The 15,507-nt window shown below is 43.5% G+C and overlaps 1 protein-coding gene across 2 annotated transcripts in view; it reads left to right on the top strand.

The window, feature by feature from the left end:
* The window catches only part of ITPR2 (inositol 1,4,5-trisphosphate receptor type 2), a 237,105-nt gene that overhangs the window by 209,955 nt on the left and 11,643 nt on the right, over positions 1–15,507 (top strand). For both annotated transcript variants that reach the window (XM_079304200.1, XM_079304199.1), the window contains 3 exons: positions 2,267–2,394; positions 3,718–3,883; positions 5,125–5,285. In XM_079304200.1, the coding sequence (XP_079160326.1) occupies positions 2,267–2,394; positions 3,718–3,883; positions 5,125–5,285 (455 nt within the window). The remainder of the gene's footprint in view (positions 1–2,266; positions 2,395–3,717; positions 3,884–5,124; positions 5,286–15,507) is intronic.

Here is a 15,507-nt window from a genome sequence, read left to right as displayed (position 1 = left end):
CCTGTGGGCCATCAGATGTGGATTTTTGGAGTAAATCTTCCTATTATCCCTCCCCCTGCCCTGTGATTAGCATTGTGGGGTGGTCTTAGCACTTTACCTGTTTTGCCTGTGAATTAAATTTAATCAGAAGATGTCCTGCTTAATGCTGTCCAGACCCTCACCAGCCACTTTCCAGAGTGGAATTGCTTGCAAATAACCCCCCCCAAACCTCAATTAATGTCAATATTGGGTCCTTAACAACAGTGCACTCTATAGATCCACTCCTTCCTGTCAAGTGTGGGCATGGTTAGTGCCTGGAGGGGCTGAGCCTGCACTGTGGATGCTGTTGAGCATGGAAAACAGACAGTCAGGCTGAACGTGCCTGTAGGGGTTGCCTGGCTCCCAAATTGAAGGCAGCTCTCATTGCTCCACATCTGGGAGTGGAAATAGAACAGCAAAAATGATGTCTGTACACTCCTCATGGTTTCTGCCAACTTTGGGCTGTCTGGTCCTTTGGCAAAAATCTTGCAACCTGGGCTTGCTTTTCTGGGCTTGCTTTTCTGGGATGCTGACACTCTGTGTTGCAAGATGTGCAAGGTGAGGTATCTTGTGTTTCTGAAGCCTGGCTTGCTCTGAATAACATCTCAGTGGACAGGGAGAGTTGGGTGTTAGGGCTGCTGGTAGATAATTCCTGTTCAGTTCTCAGTCCTGGATTATCCTCTCTGTTCACCAGAACCTGATCATCTGCTGCTTCCAGCACCTGAGTCTGGTCTTGTGAACTACAGAATTGTAGTTACCTAAAGGAAATACAAGCTTTTTTCAAGGCTCAAGTATGGCTTCAGAAAAAGAAAAAAAAAAATAGAAAGAGTATTGTTTGAAAGGAGGGAATAATGGCAGGATACAACAGCAAAGATTATTTGGTATGAATAACATCACTGTGCTAGTAAAAAAAAATCTAGGTATGGCAGGATAAAAAAGGTTTCTTGTTTCAATCCTTTCAGTTTCAATATTTAAGCAGTTATTTTTAAATCCAGGATTATTTGTGGGAGTAGTGTCTGTAATGACCATATAGTTTAACAGGGAAGTCTGTGCTGATGTCTGCTTTTGCTTTTCTTTTTGCTCAAAGTTCCTTGAGTGGGGAGTTGTTTCTCATCTAATTTGCCTGTGGAGCAGAAGCAGTGGCAGCAAAAGCAGCAGACACCAGCACTGTCCTGCCCATCCCAGCCGGGATGCACGCACCACAATTTGGGAACCCAAATCCAAAATTAAATTTAAATCCCAATTACTTGTCTGCAATGTGATTGCTTGCAGTCAATTCAATTTATCAGAATCTCTCTCAGTGCCCCAGATGTGGTGATTTGGGGCTGTTAAATATGTGTTTCAGTCAACTCTCACAGCAGGACGTTGTTATTTATTAAACTATGTTACAATGAGTGCACGGAGCAAACCGAGTGTGAATGGCTGCCTTCCCGCCTAAGCAAGCATGCCCCTAAAGAGAGAGGAAGGCAGGAGGGATGACAGTGACAGCCCTGAGCCTTCAGCCCGAGCCAGCAGGACACAGGGAGCAGCTCCAGCAGGGCTCTTCAAAGGCAGGCTGTGGATGCAGAGTGTGCCAAGGTGGACCGAGTCCCCCCAGGGTTGGTGTTCCAGCCCAGCTTCTCTGCACGTTCAAACACCTTCTGTACAATAGTACCCTCTGTGGCTCGGCCAAAACCTCAGATAAGAACAGCATCCAAGTCTTCAAGCTGAGCTCAGGGAGAGCCTTTCATTGAATGTCTGTCAGACCTGTGCTTGGGCACGTGTGCTGGTGGAAAGATCATGGACAGACTGACTTGAGCTAAAGCCAAGCCCTCCTTAATGGGTTTGAAATGCTAACATGACTTGGCTTGTATACATGAGTAGGTAATGATTTCACAGGAGGACAATCCTTTCACAAATGTGCTTCTAATTCTCTGTTAATGTTGCTTCTTGTCTCTGCTGCAGTTTTAGGGGGCCCACTGGAAAAGCAGTGGGGCGTCTGCAAGGAGAAGGGGTGCTCCCATGAGCAGAGATGGTGGCTCTGGGTCATTAACAGCCCTGCTTGTGATTTTCTCAGTCTCTCTTCAGGCTAAGTGTGCCTGATGTGCCTAAGTATGTCACCAGCAGCGATGTGCACATGAGTGGGGATGATCAATGAGGTTCTGGATGAGAAACACGAGATGCAGATGTGTCCTGCAGTTGCTTTCTCTAACAGAATTGTGGCTTTGTTTGATGAGTGATTGTTTGATGCTGTGGTTGCTGTTTGCAGGTGAAGAAGAGGAGGATGGAATAGAAAGGACCTGTGACACCCTGCTGATGTGCATTGTGACCGTGTTAAACCAAGGCCTGCGGAATGGTGGGGGCGTGGGAGACGTGCTCAGAAAGCCTTCCAAAGATGTGAGTGTTTTGGCTTAGGAAAGGCATTACTCCCTGTGCATCTCATGAATGCCAAAGTCAATTTTTGGAGGTTACAGACAGTGTTTGTATCTAGTCTGATCTCATGTCACACAGTTGATTTATCCATGTAATTTTTAGATCCCAGATGGGATATTTAATGGGAAGAGCTAAGCTTGGTGTGATGATGATACTTGAAGAAAGGATCGCTAGGTAGTTGTTTACCACTTCTGGAAAAATGCAGAATATCATAACCTTCAAACCACTGCTATAAGTAAGCCCTGGGAGGCACATCTGGAGAGCTGTGTCCAGCCCTGGGCTCCTCAGCACAGGGAGCTCCTGGAGCGGGGCCAGCAGAGGCTGCAGAGATGATCCAGGGCCTGGAGCATCTGTGCCAGGGAAAGGCTGAGGGAGCTGGGGCTGTCCAGGCTGGAGAGGAGCCCCAGCTGAGAGGGGCCCTGAGCCCTGGGTGTCCCTGTGTGCAGGGAGGGCAGAGCAGGACCAGGCTCTGCTCCGGGGTCCAGCAATGGCACCAGAGCCACGGGCAGGGACTGAGCCCAGGGGGCTCCACCTGGACATTTTAGCTTATATTCAGTATGGCATCTGCCCTGGAATAGGTCTTGTTGTTTATTTGTACTCAACCAGCATGAAAATCGAACCAGAATTTCATATATTGTGGCATATTTTTTCTTCCAGAAGTTTCCTCAAAAATGCAGCTCATTTAAGGACCTCCCTTAATATTTGGGTGGTTTAATGCATTTTTATTCAGGTTCAAAAAGAACATCACAAATAAAGGCAATCTAGCAGTGCTTTGCTTGATGAGCCACACCATGCATGTTATAAATAAATTCAGGATAAAGTAGGATCTCTTGCAAGAGTCCAGTGACAACTCAAGTCTGGATGGAAGAACTCCCTGTGCTGGGAGGAGGAGTCTATATCCTATCTCACAGACTGGGAGGTTGTGCAGGAGCCAAAGTTTATCCCGAGTGGAGTCTGAAAGCACTTACAGACTTTGAAAGTGACCCTTTGAAACTGGTCCTTGCCACTTAGCAGCTCTTTAATGCTAATTATATTGAAGAGCTCCACAAAGGGTAGTGCTATTATTCCCACGAATGTGTGGGAAACGGAACAATTGTGTGATTTCAGGTCTCTGTCATGGTGAAGAAAAGGATTTGGGTAGTCCCTCTCTAGTCCTGTGAGGAAGGCTAGCAGAATTTGGCATATGAAAAGGAAGATCTGTAGCTTTGCTTGAGCTAATGTGAAAATGTTGTTTAATATTTTAGATTTGTTCTATTTTTATACCTTATTGAAACCTTGCTATTGCAGGAGCCCTTGTTTGCTGCACGAGTTGTTTATGATCTTCTGTTTTACTTCATTGTCATAATTATTGTTCTCAACCTGATCTTTGGAGTCATCATTGATACATTTGCTGATCTCAGGAGTGAAAAGCAGAAAAAGGAGGAGATACTAAAGACCACCTGTTTCATCTGTGGTAGGTGTTACTGATCTATTGAGGTATTTGAGGGTGAGAGGAGTGAAAATGAACTATTCCTCAATAAATAAAGCTTGGACCCCAGGCGTTGTTATCTTCTACAAGGAAAGTCTGTAAAAATTCCAGAGGTTGATTCCAAGTTTATTCCCTCTCAGTGGGAGACAGATTTGGTTTATGAATCAAAAGCTGGCTTTGCTGAGAGGTGGCTTCTCAGTCTCCACCCAGATTCCAGGCAGAAGAGCCGCGTCTCACGCTTGCATCATCACCACTAATGGAGATGGGGCAGCTGCTGACTCTGTTCACAAAGCAGATGAAAGTGCAGCTTCTATTTCACAGCACAGAGCATTCCAGAGCAGCAAGAGCTGCCGATTTCAGAAGGTGATACGAAGCAGGAACAAAAGAATTCCGTGGAAATCATCCCCACAAAGCCCACGGAAAATCACACTGGTTTTGAAGTGCACTCACAAAGAGGGGCACACCTTCATTCCCTGGGGGACTTCAAAAAGCCTTTTTTGTAGGCTGGGTGCTGTTTCCATGGTTGTACTGGCAGGGATGAATGCTGTGCAGAGCACAACATGTCTTTAGTGTCTGTGCATAGGAAATCCAGGGAGGAGGGCAGAAACACAGAGGCAAACACTGGTGATTCCTCTCCTTCCTCATTTCTGGTATTCTTCTTCTGAGATCTGGACCATTACATGGAAAAATCAAAAAAAAAAATTCTTATGACTGCAGCTCTGTAAAGACTGTGACAACAGAGCTGCAGGGAGTCATTCTCTCTGCCAGGTTGAAACCCACAAAAAAATCTCACTGAAGCTAAAGCAGGACTCTTTATATGCTTGATGCTAAAAGTGTGCATAAATCTTTGGATGATCAGGACCTGGACTGCACACTCTCTGCTTCCCAGTACACATCTAGAAAGAGCCAGAGACAACACTTGTAAAACACTTTATAGCCCTCTGCATAGAAGGCACTGTAAAACTGTAACATATTTATTATATTGTTATTGTTATTAAGAGGAAATATCACAAAAGAGAATAAAAGCTGCGTTGAAAGACTTCTGTCAGGAATGCCTTCTGGCCTGGTATTTCTTGCCTGGCAGTTATGGCTTTTAAATTAAGATCTTTCAATTTTATGATCCTTTAAATTAAGTTAGGTTCCTTTCTCTAACATATTTAACAGATTTGCGTATTTTTATGTGGAAGTAGTTTATTTTTTGGCTTCATGTTCTTCTCCTTTTGCAGGACTGGAGAGGGATAAATTTGATAACAAGACTGTTTCGTTTGAGGAGCATATAAAGGCAGAACACAACATGTGGCATTATTTGTATTTTATAGTTCTTGTCAAAGTTAAAGATCCAACTGAATACACTGGCCCGGAGAGCTACGTGGCACAAATGATTGTGGTAAGTCAATTTGGGCTTTATGCAACTGAGAGATGCTGCTTGCAGCTAGGGCAGAGAGTATCTTTCTTTTCCCCTCTCTCTGAACAATAGGAGGCATCGATCTGTATTTTTAAAGATCATTGCACGTGCTTTAGTCTGCAGCAAAACCCAGACTTAAACATAATGAAAAAGATGAAGGTGCAGGCTGCAGTCCCCAGTTTGGTGTCTGTGCTCTCATGCTCTGTGGGTTCTGCTGCCTCATTAGGCAGAGCTGGGGCACGAGAGCATGCATCATAACATCTGCTGCTGCTCCAGCTTTGTCCAGTGTCTCTGGGCTGCTGTCCAGAAAAATAACATCTCCTGCTGCACACTGAAACACGGGGTCAGCGCTCAGGGCTGGTGCTTTTCTCCTATGGCTGCTCTGAACAAGCTGGTGAAAAGACCAAGCAGAGCAGCCACAGGGTTTGAAGAAGCTGCCTTGTGAAGCAGGGAGAGTATATGGATTCAGAGAGAGAAATGTGGTGATGCTGGGCCAGAGAGGTGTTCGATTACATTTTGTTTCCAGCCTGCTGCTGAAGAGGGTTTGCTCCAGTGAGCGAGAGCAGCGGATTATCAAGGCTGCCTGGCTTGGGGCTTCATTTTTGAGGAATTCTGCCTGCCTGCTGGGATACTGTGGGGCAGCATTTTCTTCCTGTGGACCTGCTGGCAGGTATTGCAGTGCTCAGGGGCAGTGCCAGGCTCTGTGGTTGCAGAGCTGGCATATGTCTGAATCCCAGAGGAGGCTGTAACCAAATGCGCATCAGGATTTGCTGTTTATGCATTTCTGGAGCCACTTTGCTTATCAAGACCATCTCTCTTTTACCCCTCACCAAGCCTTTGACTGGTCATACTACCCAGCCTCATTACTGAAGAGCTGGGTGGCCTTTTACTCCCCAGGTCAGCCAAGGGGAAGATGCTTCTCTTTTCACTTTAGCTGTCCTCAGGTCAGGCGCCAGGTTTCAGTCAATCCCAGCTCCTTTCTGCCTTGTCAGTGCAGAAAGCTGGGTTATTTATCCTGCCTCAGATGGGTGTCCAGGATAGCTGGGATCACCTTTCTCACTCCATCGAGAGCCTAAATGGTTAATTTAGACAAGATGCCTAATTGGGAGCGGGCTAAAATTAGAGCTGACTAGAAAACACTGTGCAGGCTTATGCAGAGCTTACCTTGAAGAACTCACATTAGTGGAAATGGTGGTGTTTAGACAGGAGTGTGTGCTTGATTGCTGCAGTTAAATGGAGCTTTTGTAAGTGCTATTGCCACTAGGAGGGAAGGTGCTGTGGCAGGTGATGGGAATTCAGAGCTCAGGTGCAGAGGAGCAGCTTATTTCCTTCAATTTGGAACCATCAGTCTCATTGCCCAGCTCAGGGTGTTTATACTGTAGGCAGTGATGGATCTACACTTGTGCAGTTTGGTGGGTGAGATAGGAAACCTAAAACAAATCCTTGTAGACTCTGTTGCATTGTGAGAAATTATTCACAGTGGCAAGTTGTCCTTTTACACATGGAAATATTTTAGCTTATGTCAGAAATACATTTTAATTTGTGGAATCAGACTCTGAGGCCCGTCTCATTTGTTCATTCTTCTTCTTCCTCTCCCTGCAATGTTTGTGGGATTTTAAACTTTGTGGTATGTATGCTAAGTATGAATGTTTAATTCCAAGAAATGAATTAATATTCATAGTAAGTGTATACATCCTGTGGCAGCAGTGCTTTGATTTTTCTGATGTGTAATTCACTAATGTATTTTACCTCTGCATTAATGGCTAAGACTTCTCTTTGGATATCTAAAGTACTAATAAAAAAGCACCAAAAACTCACATGACTTCAAACACTGAACTGATTTCTCAAAGCCCTTGTTTCTCTGTGGCAGAATGCTGGTTGTTTAAGTGGTTAGCAGTAATCCAGAATTTGGGATTATCAAACTCTCTTTTTCCATAAGTATATATAAAATTAAAGGTTATTATGGATTATGGAGAGGTACCTATGGACCTAGAAATGTAAAGCTTACATGGAATAAAAGTATAAATGTCATTTATAGAAAAAAAGATAAATGTTTGAACAAACAGAAGTGTCTGGAATGGGATTAGTAGCTGTGACTTTGTGTAGTTTAAATTCCTAGTATGAAAGCCAGGAAAGATGTACTGCAAAGCAGAAGCAATTGGAACTTAAATGAACAAAAAAAAAGGACACTTTCTCTTGGAGCCAGAGAATTTAGTGTATACCACATGCTACAAGGAATACTAAGAAATTAAATGAAATAATCTGACTGGAGGAATGGAGTATGATATTTGACTGGAAGAAGAGATTTAGAGATCCAGCTTTGTCTGTGACCAAAAGAACAGTCAAAAGGAAAGTCTCAGAGGCAATTTTGCAGCTGCTGTGGCAAGTGTGTTTGGTGTGTCCCAAACACAGCCTTATAGTCATAAATTACACCCCAGGCACGTGAGATGTGCTACATTCCATGTCCTAATTAAGCCTGAGTATGACTTTTGTTATGAAGACAGAGAGAGAAGCTGATCCAGGCTCTGTGACAGCCTGAAAGCTTGTGATGCTGGGAGAGGTGACCAAGTCCTGGGTAGGGCAGCACATTCTGGTTGGGATCTGGCAGAAAAGTGACTTGGAATTCACCTTTCACAAGGGACTTGCCAATGGAACTGACTCATTGCTGAAAAAGGCTTGTTGGGGGTGTATGGGATTACAGGAAATTGTAAATATAGGTGGTTGGGATAGCAGGGCAGTCTCTGGATCTCTTTGTAAAGGACAAGGTGGAATGAGATTTTATATTTCATACTGTACAGAATATGGCTGAAAAACCTCTGTGAATCATAGTCTTGGAAGAATTCTTTCATTCTATTAATTTTTGTTATGATTAGGAATGCCTTCTATGGCTGCTTCTGTACCTTTAATGGATTCTGTGGAATTTAATGGAATTCTGTGTTTTCAAAACCAGATCACTTAAGGAGAATTTCTACCCAAATCCAGCCTTCAAGTCCTTCAATACACATAGGTCAAAATTTTGGAGTATGCTGCAGTAACTTTAACAGAAAGTAGAGTTTAGGTCCAGGTATCATCCTCACTCTCCCTACAGCTGCAGTGAGGAACCAATAATTGTTTGCATTTGCCTACTCCTGTCTTGCAAAGTATTGCAAAAAGTAACATTGGAATAATGATCAGTATTAACCAAGCACCAGGAAAAGCATCTACAGTTTCTGATAGTCCTTTTCTCTATTGCCCAGTCTCATCAGAGCCCAAAAATATGACTGTCCACTCTGTGACTCTCAGTCTTTTCTGTGTGTCATTTGCCCAGCAAACTGCAAAACATCTGGTTTGAGGGCTTGCTGATAGCACAATTGATAAAAAAAAACAGGAATACTGTGGTCTCCTTCTTTTGGAATGTTATTTGAAAGGCTGGGTGCCAAAATGGATGGGAGTTATTTACACATCACAGTTCACCTCTCCAGTTTCCCAGCTCAAGGTGAGGAAAGAAACACGTGGGTGATGTTGTACATACCCCTCACTCCAATGCAGGATTCTTGCAGGTTTCCAAGTTCACTTGTATTTCTGTTCCAGGGCTGGCTTGCTTCAAGGCATTCCCATTATCTTGCATGTCTGTGGCCTCAGAACACCTCAGGGGAGAACATTTCTTTTGCTTTCTTGCTCTGGACTGTGGACATTGTCTCTGCAAACTCCTGATGTTCCCTGTGATTTTGATTTTCCCAGCAGCTCTGTGTTTGCTTCAGTGCTTAGCAAACTTCTCTGTGCAGTGTTTGAAGTGGTCAGGAGCTATCCAGCTTTTATATAGAAAGGTATTAATTTTTATGGGCTTTTTTTCTTTTTCGAAAAATGCATCAACCATAAAATGTAATCTAAAGCAACGTGCAATTTATACACCTCAAGCTTTATGGAGATGTTGATGGGAATAAAGCTCTTCCATCACTGCTCTTTCTTCTTGCACACTATCTTTTATCAGTTACTGGGTGAAATATTAATGAATATTAAAGCAGGGCAGTAGGTTTTATTATTTGTTTGCTCTCCAGGCCTCTTTTATTAATTCAGACAGGTATTATACAATATCCAAAGAGACAGAAACTTTGAAAAGCTGGCTGCATGCCTTGTGTTTGCACTGAGAACCTGCATGAATGATTCCCCTATTGGATTTTCATTCCTGTAGAAAAAACCCTGTTTATCTGACCCATTTGACCAGAAACATCATCCCTGGCAAACCCAGAGATGCACATAACTTGTATTACATCAATACAGCAATCTCTGAATGTTCCTTGTGTCCATTTGTCAGAGGAGACAGTTTAATGTGATAACTGGAACAATGAAGGTTAATGTCCAAACTTTTATACTTTGCTTTTCAGAGGTGTAATTTCTGCACACATATTTCACCTGAGCCTTGGTAGCTGTAAATAGATATACAGAGGTTAAAAAAAGGGACATGATTAGTTACTGAATTTTTTGCAGCTCAACAGAGATATGAATTATCTTATGTTTTGTACCTCCATTCATTTGCAAAAGCAAAAAGCTATTGGCTTAGCAATTAAATTAATTATTTTGCCCATTGGAAGAATGAAAGAGTTTAGCAAACAAAGCCCTGAAAGTTTCATTCTCCCATGCTGTGTCCACAGTTCTTAGCAAGTTTCATAATGGCTTTTATCAGCAGTTGTGCTACCTGTCATAACTACATAATTACACCACCTAATTATATTATTACTTATTTACCCTAGTTATGTAATTGGATGTAATTGTGCAATTATGTAACTCCTCAGTCAGCTGAAAAATGCTCTAAAACCAGCCTGTGCTCCTAAGAGTAAAGGTGAATTGGACCATCTCTCTAAAGCAAGGCAATCTTTGCTGGGAAATTACAGGTTCTTTTCTCCATTATGGTCACTGGGACCATGAACCTTTTATCCCCATCAATGTGGCAGGGAGGAAGCAGTAGAGACAGGTTGAGCAACACCAGCCTGAAATTCTGAACATTTGTCTTCTGATTCAGTTATTTTAAAAGCACTTTTGTGGCACAGCAATGACCTGGCACTGGCTGCGTGTCAAAATATTTTAACTGTTTTATTTTAAATATTTTGAAGGTGTCAGCTTTTTTTCATTATTATTTTTCTTTTAAATTATTAAATAAAAGAAGTATTTAGCCATGTCATGAGGAAAAATGCATTCCCCTTTTGAACCATTTGCTGTTTTCAAATACTTTTGAAATTTTGAAAATTTGGCTGAATTTAGTGCTCCTTTGAGCTGGTGCAGTCATTTCTGTTCTTCCTACCTGATGGTTTTGCCTTCTTTTTCTATTAGATACTCAGAAGTGGGTGTTAGATTGAAAAGCAGTGCTGGGAATAATGCCAAATGAGGCATTGAGAAGCCTCACAATAGCTGTCATTCTGCCCATGCTGTGTGCTGGGCAGCGCCAGCCCTTTTCCCTCCACCCTCCCCTCTCCTGCTCTGCCTTTTGCCGTGTTCCCTCCTCGGGAGGGGAGGTGTGATGTGACCAGGGCAGCTCCTGGCTGCTCCCAGGGGTCAGGTGGTGGCCAGAGTTGCTCCATGAGGCAGGGACCCCCTGGTACAGGAGCAGGGAAAGGGCACAAGCTCCCTCCTGGAGCCAGAGCTGCTTGCACACAGCCCCTGGCACACCTTGCAAAGGGGCTTTTTGCACCTCAGCCAAGCCCAGCAGACGTAGCTGACTGTCAAAACAGCCAAGGTGTGAGCCAAGGGCACCCATGGAGCCCGACAGCTGTGGGTCAGGAGGCTGCTGCCTGACCCTCACACCTTGGGAGGGGTTGCTGCAGGGGTACTCAGGGAGCAAAAGGCATTTCACCAATGCCAGGCTCCCCTGGTGCCTGACAGAGGCAGTGGCCATCCCCAAGCAGAACACGTGGAGTTTTTCCAAGAGCAATTCAGGCAGGAGAGGTGGAGACAGTGAGAAAGCTCTGTACAGAAAGGGGAAGGGCATGCTGACAGCATGGGGGCTTGTGGAACAAGCTGTTCTTTACTGCTGTCGATTTTTGTCAAAGAATGTAATAAAATTATATGTACTAAGAGGGCTGTTGACCTCTGCTCTTAAAATAAAGCTTCTTTGGAGAAGGAAGAAAAAAAAGTTCTGACATCCAAAATTCTTCTATTCTGTTATCCATCACCCTTTTGAATTTTGGAGGTAAAAGTTTTCTGTGCTGGTTCTGTAGATATTCTTATTACATCCAAGGATCACAAAATGCCATATGGGTAGAGAGAATGACCTAAAGCAGAGAAATGTCAATGCAAGGTAACATGAATGCTGCAGAACAGGCACCTGGGATCTCAGGAAGACACTGTATGCTTTTCACATGCACTCTGGTGATTCATCCCAGGCAATTCCAGGAGTTTCCTTCCCCAGATGTCCACCAGACCCTTGTGCCACAGTGAGAGCAGAGGAGGGAGGACCAGGGACGTGTTTGTTCACTCCTGAGCTGCTGCAGTTCACAGCCCAGAGTACTAATGTGAAAATTGATGGCCACTGAAGTTATGCCAGTTTGAACTGCAGTGGTTGAGGAGAGGACACAGCACTGGTCTTGCTGCCTGTGTATAGGTGGGATAATACCAGCAGGGAGAAAGGGCACCAGCTGATCAGAGACCCCTTCAGCTGCTGCAGCTGAATCTGCCAGGGACAGTGAGCTGCTGCAGCTCCTAAACTGGCTCACTGTAAATAAACTGCATTTTTGAGGCTTCTTCATTATCATAAATTCTAGTTCAACATGAACTTTTTGATCTGGCAACTCACAGGCTTGAAAATCCTTACAGGACTCGTGCACACAAATGTTGTGCTGGAGTTTATAGCTTTTGGGAAGTTAATAATGCTCCCATTGTTAGGTTATTTGACTTTTTAAGACTGGCTTTGCTCCAAAAACTAGCAGATGTTATCAAAGTCAGACTTGCAGGGATGAGGTGTATGTACATATCATTAAGCAATGCAACTTTTTCTTAATTACTTTTAAAAGGCCGATACAATGCATGTCACGTTATGAGTAATTACTTACCATGGCAGTAACACCAAGAGCACAAAAGCAGCTGCTAAATAAGATCTGAGGTCTCTGAGAAAGGCTCATTTCCTAGGAAATGCAGTGTTGGTTTTGTCTGCAGTTGGGTTTTCATAAAATAAGCAATTAAAGAACTACACCTAAATAGATGATTTGCATCTCCCATTTTTCTTGTTGTGCTCAAAATAGGAGAGCGAGTGAGAACACAGCTCTCTGTCCTTCCACGTGGGCCCTGTGGGGAGTCCAAGGTTTTGGATTAGGTGCCCCAGGTCCCAGAGAAAGTCCTTTTTCTGAAGGTGAAAAAAAGCTGAAACTGGGCTTTACACAGGTCCAGATACTGCTTGGGTGTATAAGGGGAGTTCCATCTACCCTCAGATATCTGAGTGTTTTCCAGGTTTTACATGTACAGAATAAATTGAGGCACTGTTCTTTTTGCTAGATAGATATTGAGTTATTTTTCTATTGTTGCTTTTCTTGTTGCTCAAAAATCATTTTCATTTCTGTGGGAAGGCCACTGCTATTTTTGCTTCTCTGTACAAATTTGCCTCTCTGTTATTATCTCATTAAAGTGCTGAACACCTCCCTCTCCACTTCATAAAATAAGCAATCACACTAACGTGCCTAATTAGCTGCTTTCTTGCTCATTTGTGTTTCTCAAAGCATGAAAAGTTAGCATCATGTGAGGACTTTGCATCTTTGCACAAAGCTCCTATTCTTCAAGAGAGCTGGGCATCTTCTTTTCTCCTTGAAGGGTTTTGCATCTTCCAGCAATGGGTTCTTTGGTCTGCCATAAATAATTTAGTTGCCCTGCTTGGCTCAGTGAGGCATGAGACGTGGGTAAAGAAAGGGAAAGTTTGGTTTCATTTGGTATACCTCCTTGCAAAAGCTTGAGGTTTCAGTGGCTTTATCTTTATACACATCCTTTTCAGACAGTCAAAATTAATTATCCTGCTGCTGCTTGAACAGAAAGCCATGGATCTGATCATGCCTCCTTAGAAATGATGTCATTTGCTGGAGCAGGAGAGAGCTTGGTATCCAGGGCAGTGCTGCAGCACAGGCAGGTTTGCTGTGTGCAGTGAGGGGATGATGATGACCTTCATCCCTCAGCTGACTCGGGGAGGGAATGGCCATGGCACAGAACCTTGTCTCTGCTCAGCCCCTCACATTCTTGTTATCTTCTGAAGCACCAATACAGTCCTGTCCATTTCCCTCTTTCCTTTGAAATCACTTCTGTGTACACAGCTGAGATGTAATTCAAGTTACAGAGCAGAGCCTAAAATTCCTCAAAAGTATATTCATTGATATTTGGTGTTTTTCCCCCCTGAGATCCAGAAGCAGCAGTTTGATGCTACCCAGACCTAGTCTTCTTGGCCCCTGTGATATGGTGGCTCACTTGTAAGCTCAGCTTGATTTCCTCTGTATTTTCAAGATTTGGCCACCTGTCTGTTTAGGCTTCAAAGGTTTTGCTACAAAGATGGGTTCTGCCTTGATAATACACTGCAGTCACAGCCTCCTTGTCCTCCTTCCAACTTCTACTCGTTCCATTTGCAAATTGAAATAAATGAGCCGAGTTGGGTTCCTGTTTGTTTGCTTGCTGCTGGCCTTAAAAACTTAAAAACAGGAGGGGTCTGGACAGGAGGCTGTGTTCCTTGAAACCCACACATGCCCAGGAGCAGGGGGTGGATGTTCCAGCTGGAGCACCCTGGAGCCGAGCAGCGCTGCTGGCAGGACACGGCTGCAGTTCCCTGCTGGAATCCTCTCGCCTCCACCTGCCAGAGGCTGGAGCTGTTCACTTTCCAGGCAGCCTGCAAAAGCCATCTTTTATCCCTCTGTTAGAGAAGCCTGTGGCTTGAGATGGATCTGTGTGTGGGCAGACCTTTAGGCTGCGATTCCAAGTGATGGAAAGGCTCTCCAAGGCACTGGATAGGCACCTACTGTTGCACTTAAAATCCTGCCAGAGACAGAGCCCTGATTCTCCTGGGACTTTCACTTTGCCAGAGAGCTGGACCTTAACTGGGATCACAGCTAGTGATAAGAAATTGAACCCCAGAGGAACAATGTGATGAGCAGATCCTGGAACGTGTCAACTGAATTAATTTGATTTTGCTCGATGGGAGAAGCAACAGACACAAAACACTCCAGTGCTGTTTGAGAATATTATTGCAGCATTTGAAAACAATTATTGCTCTTTGTATTACAGTGGTACTAAGTCTCTGGCTGCCTGAATGGGAAAGACTGAAAAACTGTCTACAGCCAAGGCAGATAACTGCAGATGCTGAGGAAAGAAGGGCTGTGGGGTTCCCCAAAAACATGAGGGCAGTCAGTAAAAGAACAGAGAAATGAATTTGTTGCTTTACAGGAACTCCATTTAAAAGTAAATAGGCCTGGAGTTGTTAGGACTCAAAACATAACAGTGAGATTCTGCAAGATGCAAACCAGGGAAAGGCATTTCTGCTTCTGACCTCTCACAGTGCAGAGGCAGCAAGATTTGAGGGGATTTGGTGAAACAGTGGTGTGAGCTTGATTTAGAAGGTGTTACAGATATGATGAAGTTACTTGGTTGCTGAATCTATCATGGGAGGAAAAATCCACTGGACCATATTACTCTGCATGGATAAGTTTCTGAATTTGTGTAACTTTGATCTCATTGTGCCATTTATCTTTTGGGATCAGCTTTATAAGATTTGTGTCAGGCTTTTCTGTTTGGTTGTAAGGCTGCTTTGCCAAATCTTCCCTCTTGTTTGTGTGGTAGATGTGTGTATGATAAAAAGCTAAGATTGCATCATCTTTAATAAAAGGGAAGATGTATAGCCTAAAGAAATCAGATTAGTTGTAGAGAAAGAAATCAATCAGGCTGGCAAATTGCATCTGTGGGACAAAGTGCAAAATGTTTGTTTCATACAGTATTTATTGAACAAATTTGTTGAGAAGATGGTTAAAAATGCTCTACAAGAAAAAAAATGGGAACCATTTTGTTCAATTTAAATGGCATTGATGTATTTTTTACATCATGAATTCTTGCAATATTACCAACAACAATCCCTGATAAAGTACTTTACACAATTGCCTCACAGGGCATTTTGAGATAAAAGTATATATTGGAGATTGTAAAGTGGCTGCATCCAATTTATATATAATGGAACCCACTGCAGCCATCCTCCAAAATTCAATAGATCAGGAGT

Source organism: Erithacus rubecula (assembly GCF_903797595.1).
Source record: "Erithacus rubecula genome assembly, chromosome: 4".
Taxonomy (NCBI): domain Eukaryota; kingdom Metazoa; phylum Chordata; class Aves; order Passeriformes; family Muscicapidae; genus Erithacus; species Erithacus rubecula.
Note: the sequence above shows the minus strand (reverse complement) of the source record. Positions and strands in the feature narration are given on the sequence as shown.